Source organism: Palaemon carinicauda, chromosome 13, assembly GCF_036898095.1.
Source record: "Palaemon carinicauda isolate YSFRI2023 chromosome 13, ASM3689809v2, whole genome shotgun sequence".
NCBI lineage: Eukaryota > Metazoa > Arthropoda > Malacostraca > Decapoda > Palaemonidae > Palaemon > Palaemon carinicauda.
In genome coordinates this window covers 50,186,362-50,197,599 of record NC_090737.1, presented here as the reverse complement: position 1 = coordinate 50,197,599, position 11,238 = coordinate 50,186,362, and the positions used below count along the sequence as shown (strand labels likewise).

Genomic DNA, 11,238 nt, shown 5'->3' with positions numbered 1-11,238 from the left:
AGTATATTTAACTTTGTCATTACTATTACTGCTTCCTTAGTGTTACGTTCACTTGTGTAATGTCTTCTACCATTACTATTTACAAACGCAAGGTTAGTCATTTCTGCTTTCTTTTCTTCTATTTTACATTTAATTTTATTTGCCTCTATTCTTCATTTCTTGAGTTCTTGCTTTTCATACCTTTTTCCTCTTCAATTTTGATAACACACACACACACACACACACACACACACACACACACACGCACATATATATATATATATATATATATATATATATATATATATATATATATATATAAACTTTTTTCCTATATGGTTACCATATTTGGTTTTCCTTAACCAATTGTTTATCATCTGCTGTTATGAAAATTTATACTCTTCCATTTTCAACTGGTCATATTGTAGTTTCTGCTATTAACCTCCAATAAGGTGTGGTTGCAACATGTTCAGACATCGCTTTTACAATTTTGTACTGTATAACTCTAGTTCTTTCATTTCTTTTATTATAACCCCTTACTCGATATTTGATGACATTTATAGTCAGGACTGTATTGAGTTTCTTTTTTCTAAGCGAGGTGAAGCTAAAATATATCATAATATTAGCATTTTAGGGTTGTGGTGGCCGATATGGCTGACTGGATTGCCAGATTGGGGTTCGAGTCCCGCTCAATAATTCCTTTGGTCGCTGCAACCTCACCATCCTTGTGAGCTAAGGATGGGGATTTTGGGGAGCCCATAGGTCCATCTGCTGAGTCAACAGCAGCCATTGCCTGGCCCTTCTTGGTCCTACCTTCGGTAGAGAGGGGTCTTGGGCACTGATCACATGTACATGATCAGTCTCTAGAGCAATGTCCTGCTTGATAGGATAATGTCATTGCCCCTTGCTTCTGCCATTCATGAGCGGCCTTTAAACCTTAAAACAATACTGGGAAAGTGGTGCCGTCGGAGATGTGTTGTGAAGGTATTAGTAACTAGTTTTGTGAAAAGGGATATTTGAAGGAATTATGTATAGGAAAATAAAGAATTGGGGCTAACAGAAGTTATGGAATAAGACCTTAGCTTGCCAGCAGGATATTTTTGAGAGGTAACGTGGTACTTGCTATCGCTGGTAAATGTGGTGAGATGAAGTGATATTGAAGTTATGAATAATTTTTATGCGTTCATAGCTTATCTAACAACTAGAGTATGAAGTAAGCAGTTGTTGTAACACTTAGAAATATCATTGTGTAGTGTACTTGGATATTTATATATACAAGTGTTGAGGTTCAAAGGCCGCTCATGAATGGCAGAGGCAAGGGACAGAGTGACATTGCCCTATCAGTCAGGACAATGCCCTAGAGACTGACCATATATACATATGATCAGCGTCTAAGCCCCTCTCCACCCAAGCTAGAACCAAGGAGTGTCACACAATGGCTGCTGATGACTCAGCAGATAGACATAGAGGCTCCCCCAAAGCTTCCATCCTTAGCTCACAAGGATGGCGAGGTTGCAGCGACCAAAGGAACTAACGAGTTTGAACGGGACTTGAACCCGAGTCTGGGATGTTACCGCATCGGCCATGATCTTTGTAATCTACATTCCTTAGAGGGAAGAGGTATGTAGCAGACTTAAGATATTGTGCCTCGATCTGTTCCATAAACTCCTATGGAGTAATTTTTTCATAGATACACAAAATGTTTCAGAACTTGATATAATCTTGGTAAATATCTTTCGGTTCTGAACAATTTTTTTTTTTTTTTTTTTTTTTTAAGAAATCAAACAATTAGTTCATAAATTATCGAATCTACAAAATATTCACATGATCGAAATCAATATTCTTTTCTACTATTTTAATTTTTTTAGTCTATTTCCTGAAGTTGTATTTTCATCAATAAATTTTTAGAAAGTTGTGAAATACAAGTTTTGTATGCAGAAGACTTCTGACCTAAAGTGTAGAACTTTAGACACTGTTATCCATGTAGTCTGAAGGAACAGTACTACTGAAGAGCTCGACAATTGTAGTCAGTGTCGTTTCTTGAGCAAAAAAAAAAAAAAAAAGAAAGGTAATTATTCAAATCTTTATTTCTTTTAAAATGCTTATAAAATGTAGGAATATGACGCCTCCAGTAACGGCAATAAGAGAAAAAAATAGAATACTTTATGAGCAACAGAAAAAAAAAAATCCAGAAACGAATGAAATGGCAATAACAGAAAAAAATTAGATTATACTTTCCTGAAGTAATTACGTGTACGTACACTCCAGTTTTACATCTCGATTATGTACTCCAGACAGTAATCTCTCCTGTCATTCTTCACATACCTGTTTGGTATGTATGCATTGTCAACTTCGGAGCAACACTCTCCTGGGTGTGAATCGCCTTTCGACGTCCTTATCTTTCCAACAAGGACCTTGAAGACCAGAAGTCTATGGTCTTTTACTGTGGGTGAGGGGCAGGATGTATGTTGAAACTCCGCACTGTTGGGGGCAAGAAAGTTCATCTATTAAGATTTCTAGAGTTGTACTGAAAAGTTAGGGGAATTATATTTGTAGAAATCAGGGGGGGATTGTGAAATAAATAAAATAATATATATATATATATATATATATATATATATATAAATATATATATATATATATATATATATATATATATATATATATATAAATATATATATATATATATATATATATATATATATATATATATATATATATAATTTATTCATTTATTTAGGTAGTAAAAGTATTGAATTTAAAGCTCAAGATAGAAGACGACTGGCAAAATCTAACCAAGACCCTTTGCGTTAATAGGCGTAGATGATGATGATGATGATGATGATGATGATGATGATGATATATATATATATATATATATATATATATATATATATATAGAATAAATAAATATACATAAATAAATATATAAATATGTATATATATATATATATATATATATATATATATATATATATATATATATATATTCCTATGAAAATTAGTTTAACTGAATGTATTCAGTTTGTATTTTTATCTTTTTTTTTTTTTAAACGAAAACATTGGCTATTTAAGATAGGAACTGTAGCGAATGCAACATTTAAAGTTACAATGATTTGTTTTACCTTTGGCAATGAAGACATATTTCTAGTTAAACAAGGTAGATTCACCCTAATACATTTTTCAGTTGGTATTAGATATAATCCATAAAACTTCAAGGGTTTATCCTCTATCTTAAATATAGGTTTTTTTGTAACTCAATCTTTGATTGTTCCATGACTGGTATCTATATGCAAACATTCAGTAAAAAAGCTATCCTATGCGTGGTAAAACTAAGAATTGACTGCGTATTACAGAAGGGTAATAAAGAGAAATAATTACTTTTCTTTCCCTAGCCAGACTCTGTTGTATGAAACTTCAATTAAAATAATTACTATGCCAAAAAAAAAAGAAGAAACTTATGGAATCAAATTGTGCAATAGATTAACGAGCAACAATTGTTAAGAGTCAAACTACGTTGTTTTAAAATTAATGCTGGAAAATAAGCAAAAGCTGAATCCTATTTAGAATTTAGCATTGGTGTAGTGTAGTTACTCACCTCCTAAAAAATACAAGACTGCGATCACACAGTGATTTCACTTCTTCACACTGATGTTTCCGTTTAAATTTATCTCTACAGATGTCCTCGACGAAATTTTTGTCTACCCATTGAAAGAGTGTGTGAATATTCAACATTTCATAAGTGCCATTATTTGAAGAAACTCTGTCCAGTCTTTTATTGAATGCATTCCACAGCCTTGGATTCTGGACTCTCTTGATGCTTTTTATTTCTGGGGATACAATACTTTGGAACAAGTATTTCCTAACATACCAGAACTCTCTACTTGCGACACTGAGTGTAACTTGGTTTCGGGTTCGTAAATGAATTTCACCAGACCTTGCGCACTCTGGCCGACGTCTTACTTTCATTTCCTCTTGTGTATTGCTGTTCTTCAACATCATCGAGGTAAAACTCAATTCAAAAATGCCATCTGCTATTGAAACCTCCATTGTATCCCACTTCCCTGGTTCATAGCATTTTTCTATATCATAGGAGGATGTCAAAGGGGAAACTACTTCAGCACAACCAAACTCTTCCCAAGACTGACCTTTGTTTTTGAAAAACCATACAAAATTTGTAGCACTCTCATCCACTGATTTAACAGTTGATGGTGTCTACATTCTTCGAATTTTAAGATTTGTTCCTGGGCGGTTTAGTTCCAACATTGTCATGCTGTCAAATTCTGCCAGATACTTGCCTTTTCCTAAAAGACTTAGCATTTTTACACCAGTGAAACCCATTACTTCAGGGTTAATAGCTGGAATTTCTGCTTTATCTTCCCAAAGGTCCAGAAAGGACCGCTCAAGGGCTCCTCTTTGAACCATTGGTAGATTATACAAAACACCATCATGCATGAATTGCCACTGCCACACAGCATCAGAGTGAAGCCTGCCACATCCGTTTCCTAAGGCACACTTGTCCTCTATGGTGTTAGTGGAGATTTCTGGTATTTCTACATGCCCCATAATATGGTGAGACCAAACTGCGGGATACATCACATCATCGTTTTTTTGGTCGTCGCCTAACTGAAATGACTTTCTTCGATTTCTTATAGGTCAACTCCATTTTGGAAAAGTCAAGTTTTGCCTTGGAATTCAAGACGTTAACAGTCATATAGGCTATCTACTTTGATTCTTCTGATACTGCTTTTCAATTTCGTGGGAAGTGGTCTCTGGCAGACCTGACTCCGTTGTACTATCTGAGTGAATGTCTACACCCTGGCCAAACTACCCAGCTTTCATTTTCATGCCTAAACCACTTGAAATCACTGGAATACTTGTTTTTTAATTTTCCAGAAGAAGGCATAGAGAGCCTACGCAAATGAAAAATGGCTTCACCATTAACCTGTGTTATTACCATTTGTTGGAAGTCAGCCCTCCAGTTATATTCTCCAAGGAGATCCATCAGTTCTTTACCATGCTGTCCTGAATTTGAAGGATCTAATGCTGGTATTACAACTTGTTCTTTATCCACAATCTGGAAAGACCTTTCTAAAAGGTCAGACTGTCTCTGTAAAAGGTTGTACCATTCATTATTATGAAGAATTTGCCACTGCCACCTTTTCTCAGCATGAAGGCTGCTGCAACCATCCCTGTCATCGGGGCAGTGGAAGTTTAGAGATTCTATACAGATCTCAGGATTTTCTACATTTCCTTCAAAGTAGTAAGACCTCAAAGTACGTTTCCTTTGTAATGGTGCCGCATGTTTAATCTGAAAAGAGGAGTAAATAGTACATTGACCAAAATTCTTACAAAATGCGTGCAATTTATTATATCGTGGAAACGTGAGACACATCTAAGTCTACAGTAATGTATTGTGTGGTCTACAGTTGACTCTTCTTGCTATTATTTAGTAATATACATTATGTCAAAACAAAATATACTCTGGGGTTAAACATCAAGAATTCATGACTAGAATTGCACATTTAATATTATTCATTACGTACATATCTCTCATTGACTTACTTAACCAACATGAGTATCTACCAATAGTTACTTTGCTAGTTAATGACTGCCCTTGGAGGCTTGTTCCATAAGAATGTATGTTTATTTGAATAATGATAATAATAATAAATGGGTGAAATACCCATTTCTGCAAGTCTATTTGCTTTTAATTTATTATAGGTCATCCAATTTCCCTGAAGATTTACTTTTTTCCGTGAGAACAAAAGAATTACAATGTAATTTTTAAAGAATATTGTCACATTTAGGGAAGTTATAATTTAAAAACTGAAAATGTACAAACAATTCCTGACAGCCAAGATAGGCTTGAAATTGTTATCCAAAAAATACAGTTTTTTATCAAGTATTTTTTTTCTTTAAAGTGATTACAAAAGTATTTTTTTTTCTTTTTACTGAATTATGATAATTTGTGGGTGTATTTTTATTAAGTGGTGGTGGGTGAGAGAGTGCTCTTGGGTTAATATTACACCCTTTTAGTGTTCATTTCTGATAGGCTACCGCTTCTTTTCCCATGTAAGCCTGGTTGTTAATTATTATTTCATATGCTTTCTTTATGTAACCTCGACAACAGTCTGACAAATGGTTAGTTCGGGGTGTCTTGAAGACTCTGTTCCTTGGGGGCATCCGTTGAGATACCGTACTACCGCTAGAAAGTTATGGGGTCCACTGACTGGCCAGACAGTACTGCATTGGATCCTGGTTTCTGGTTACGGTTCATTTTTCCTTTGCCTACACATACACCGAATAGTCTAGCCTATTCTTTACAGATTCTCCTCAGTCAACTTCTGCACTGTAATTGTTCAGTGGCCACCTTTCTCTTGTTACGGGTAGAAAAGACACTTTAGCTATGGTAAGCAGCTCTTCTATGAGAAGGGCACTCCAAACCATTGTTCTCTAGTCTTGGGGAGTGCCATAGCCTCTGTACCATGGTCTTCCACTGTCTTGGGTTAGAGTTCTCTTGGTTGAGGGTACACTCTGCACACTATTCTATCTTATTTCTCCTCCAATTGTTTTGTTAAAGTTTTTATAGTTTACTTAGGAAATATTTATTTTGATGTTACTGTTCTTAAATTTTTATTTTTCCTTGTTTCCTTTCCCCACTGAGCTGTTTTCCCTGTTGGAGCCCCCTGGGCTTATAGCATACTTCTTTTCCAGCTAAGCTTGTAGCTTAGCAAGTAATAATAATAATATCATCATCATGGAGACTTTGTTCTGACAAGTTTTGTCATTGTAAGATGTTGATGTTTGAATTGTAAGTTTTTTTTTTTTTTATATCAGCAATTTTTAATTACATACTGTCCCTTAAGTGTTGAGGATGCAATCTTGGGTGACATTAATGACAATATGGTATTAGGTTATTAAATTTTGTTATTTTTAAATGAATTGAAGGCACTGTCTTTAATCTGACATCAATAGTTCTAGATGTCATAATGGTTATTCCCATTCAAGTACCTGACCATTGTCGGACAAAGGCACCTGAACCGGGAGACCAGATTTTAATTTCTCAGAATGGGCGACAAAGAAATAAATTAATGGGAGTTTCACCAAAGTAAAAATTGTCCCTGCCTAGGACAGCTGCGTCCCCAACATCCTAAAGTCGCACCATTTCCTAAGTTTTTGAAGCGTCAAACCTTCAACAGGAATAATATCAGGATATCCTAATGAAGGCATCCTCAAGGAACCGTGTCCACAGGATAGCCCAAAGCTATCTAACTGTGAAGACTGCGAAGAATGTTGCCAAAGTTTACACTGCAGTACTCGGGGGACATTGCAATTAGCTACTTAGTTTCCATTAGATTGGCACCCGTCATTAAACTCGTTATTTCCCCTGATAATACCCTTTAAATACAGAAAGTAACATGGCCAAATTTCAATACAACAATAATAGTTATTGCATTAATGATTTGTTAAAATACAGGAAAGTTAACGACACTGTTGTAACCAAAGATATGAGATGGTGCTTTCCTAAGGTTCATAGCATTGTTCCTTTGGCGTAGCTGCACTCACTTTATAGCCTGCTATCACACCTCCACTTCCCCGCTTTCCTTATTCTTAATTTCCCTCTTAACACCCAAGTTTTAATTAATATTGCAACTATTTTTCCTTCAGTTGATCACTGGCGTTGAATGGGCATGCTTTGGTGCTGGACACAAAATCCGTTAATCCAATCAAATATAATTTTTACATGCCTTACAATACTGTAATTGCTGATTTTCAGTAGCAAAACAAATCTCCCAGAATGTGACCACAAATGACATTGTTGATTTTCAGTAGCAAAACAAATCTCCCAGAATGTGACCACAAATGACATTGTTGATTTTCAGTAGCAAAACAAATCTCTCAGAATGTGACCACAAATGACAGTTGATTTTCAGTAGCAAAACAAATCTCCCAGAATGTGGCCACAAATGACATGAATATCGTAATTTACTATGCGACTGATTTGCCAAATAAATTAGAATTTTAAAAAGTAAACTTGGATCCCACTTACTCTGCTATTATTTTTAAAATAAAATTGTGTCAATGGCTCCCAATTTCAGCTATGAAGACTAAGAATGATTTCACATTCAAATCTTTCCTACCATCTGCTTATTTAATGTTTAGTAGAAAGCTATGACTTAGGCACTAATTGTATTTGGTGATAATGCCACGCATTACTAGGCGGCCATTTAATTTTACCCGAGTTCTTTTAATGGAAGACCCTCTTATTATAGGAGCATGATGCTGAGAAAAAGAAAATACCATTTAACGCTCGTCGAAATGTTTCTTTTTCTTTTATCTTCATGCTGATTCGTCATCAAGATTCATATTAATCCAATATAATACCACCTCTTTAACACGTTCTTTTTTTTCCGTTTTCTTAACAGCTATTATCTACCAGTTTTTTCGAACATCTCAAGACTATCTTTTAAAAGGAGACAGGTGACAGAGAACGACGACAAGGTAAAGGTGATTTGCTTGCTTTTAAAACCACCCCCCCCCTTTAAAAAAAAAGTAATGGGGAAAATGTTTATCAAACTGAGTATAACGAACTTTTCCCACTCTTATTTTTGCTTGTTACATTTGCTGCAATGGAATTTTACGCATAATTAAAATATTGTTTCTCATTTCTGGAATTTTGATCTACCACAACATATTCAGGGAAATATAAAGATATTTCAATCAGATAAGAGTGCATGATTCATACATTGTCGTTCTCATCTACGTCAGAATTCTTTATCGGCGAATGTAAACACTCGAGTTTTCCCTCCCAAAATCCGGCTATGGTCAACAGCAGCGGTATTTATGTAATGTTTACAGCAATACAGATTTCCAAGTAATTGGGCAGCAATTGTTCCTTGCTTCAAAAGTATGACATGCATCGCATAACCATTATTTTTTTTAAACGTTCGTTTACCCTTGTTCCTAACTGTTAACTCAGCAAAATAAATATGCTAGCACTCTATCGCATATAATAGATAGTTGCGAAGATTATAAGCTTGTCCGTATTAATGTAATTAAGCTTTTTCTACCTGTAGCCTACCATAACAAGATTATTAATAAAATTCTTAACCTTTACTTTTATCCCATGTGTTAGTCTTCATGTAGTAACGCCTAATTTGCATAATTGATTCTCGGTAACAGAATCTGTATTTTATGCAAGAATACCTAATCACATTCTTTTTCTCTTCAAAAATGCGAAGGCAAGCTTGAAGCGCACGCAACTGCTGGGGTGTGGAGTTTGTGTGTGTGTGTGTGTGTGTGAGTGTGTGTGTGGGGGGGGGGGGGGGGGGGGTTACTAGGTGTGCCTTGGGAGAGAGTTATACGTGGTTGCTCGTGTCAATGAGTCACAATCCTTCATCTTTCTCCCCCCCCCCCTTCACGTTAGGTGAATACTCTGCTAAGAAACACTTATTAATCTTTTTATCAGTTCTGTATTGGGAGGGGGGGGGGGGGGGTATTTATCCATTGTGCTTAATAACCTTTAGGCTTAATCAGAAACACTCCATGTTCAGTAATCTTTAGGTCTGATCGCCAAACTGATCGGTTTCCAGAAATCTTTAAATTCTTTATTAGGGTTGCTGGGATAAAAACAAAAGGCTTAAGTTTCCAGTTTCTTCAGAGATGTCTGGTTGTGATTACTTTAGGCTGGATAAACAATACTCTTGCCTTTAACTTCTGTATCAATATCGTTTTTGTCAATAGAGAACAGATTGTATGAGAGAGAGAGAGAGAGAGAGAGAGAGAGAGAGAGAGAGAGAGAGAGAGAGAGAGAGAGAGAGAGAGAGAGAGAGAGATTGTTTAATAAATTCTTTTCATGCAAATCATGTTTTTAAATTAGACTTTGTTTCAGTTTTTTGCTATTCAATTGGCATAGGTTAGATGTAATTAATTTAATGAATATAAAAACGTTTACGGGTATAACCCTCACTAATGTGTGGCTGCATGCAATCGTGCTGCTTGGACCGTTGCAAAGGATTCCCATTACTTCCAGAGCTAATGTAAAACTTTTTTTCTTTTTTATTTCATGGCGAAGATATTTACGGAATTCATGGATTTCGTATATATATTTTTCTCACACGGTGTTCAATTTCAAATGGAACAAGCCAGGTGGTTCATAATTTTGTCTACTAGGGCCAGAAACATACCACGAAATCAATGCACTTCTTACCTTTTTGTCGAATCCCGCTTTCCTGTCAGACAACCGGACGGACATGGCTCAGAGTCCTAAAACAGAATAGGATGTTACTGGGGAACAATTTCTTTTTATACCATAAAACATTTTATGAGATTAATCATAGATATCTGTGGAGATTAATTAGCCACGCGTGTATAATTATCATCATTTAGCTACACATATACATTTGTCTTTTGTAAAAATGGTTTAATATGATTAGTCAAATTAAAATAGAGGAAATGCTCATGTTTACTCTTGACGCTAATCTTCTTAGTCTCTTTACACCCAGACCCTTCTCCCACAAGTTTCTTATTAGTAGAGGGGCGAAACCTGAAAATTGCTTTTTCAAAATAATTTTCTGTTACAAGCCGGCATCCACCATATTTTGTTAGAATATGATGTTCTGCATTCACTAAGGGTGGATGACACTTGAGATTTTTCCAAAAAGGGCCAAAATTAACCCTTTTTAGCGAATACGCGATTTGAAAAAACGACGAAAAAGCTGAAGCCTCGTTTAGGAAACACTCTGTAACTTAACCATCTTGTATGCTATACATGATTATGATACCTCATTTTATAGCTTATGATAACACCTTTACAATGAAATAAACAAATATGAAGGATTTGGAAACTAAGGGTCCTGATAAGGTCAAAGGTCACATGATCACGTGATTACCTATTTTGGGGGGTATTCAATATTCTTGACCTCACATATCATACTTTGCCCGCATATATTTCTATAAAGATGGTTTTAATCTTAAGAGGACATCCTTAGGCAGTTTTTAAAAGTAAAAGGGTCTTTCAATTCCTTCTTACCTAAATTTTATGAGGGATTGAATTTCGACCCTTTTTTGGGAAATCACTAAAATCGTTGAAAATCGTGTTCTGACTACTTTGTTGTGATAATAATTGCTGTTATTATATAGGCCTATATAAGAAGCTTTGTGTTAAAAATAAAGTCTTAGAGATGTAGAATAAAGGGTACATGCAGTTAAAAAAAGGGGTCAAAGGTCATGTTCATCAAGGATTACATAATTTCA

The 11,238-nt window shown here is 35.3% G+C and overlaps 1 protein-coding gene and 1 pseudogene across 1 annotated transcript; both read right to left on the bottom strand.

Annotated features, from left to right (window-relative positions):
- Positions 1–2,176: 2,176 nt before the first annotated feature.
- Positions 2,177–4,687, bottom strand: LOC137651947 (protein mono-ADP-ribosyltransferase PARP12-like; annotated as a pseudogene).
- An 87-nt stretch (positions 4,688–4,774) lies between these two features.
- Positions 4,775–10,250, bottom strand: LOC137651556 (uncharacterized). Its single transcript, XM_068384782.1, has 2 exons — positions 10,193–10,250; positions 4,775–5,290 (listed from the first exon to the last, which is right to left on the bottom strand). Exons 1-2 carry the CDS (start codon positions 10,235–10,237, stop codon positions 4,775–4,777), a joined length of 561 nt encoding a protein of 186 aa, XP_068240883.1. The 5' UTR covers positions 10,238–10,250.
- Between the last annotated feature and the right edge of the window lie 988 nt (positions 10,251–11,238).

Bases quoted from the DNA above. Each gene is read 5' to 3' on its own strand.
- LOC137651556 (XM_068384782.1), bottom strand. From the start codon at position 10,237: ATGTCCGTCCGGTTGTCTGACAGGAAAGCGGGATTCGACAAAAAG. The intron at 5,291-10,192 runs GTAAGAAGTGCA...TCCTCTTTTCAG, and splicing joins AAGCGGGATTCGACAAAAAG to ATTAAACATGCGGCACCATT.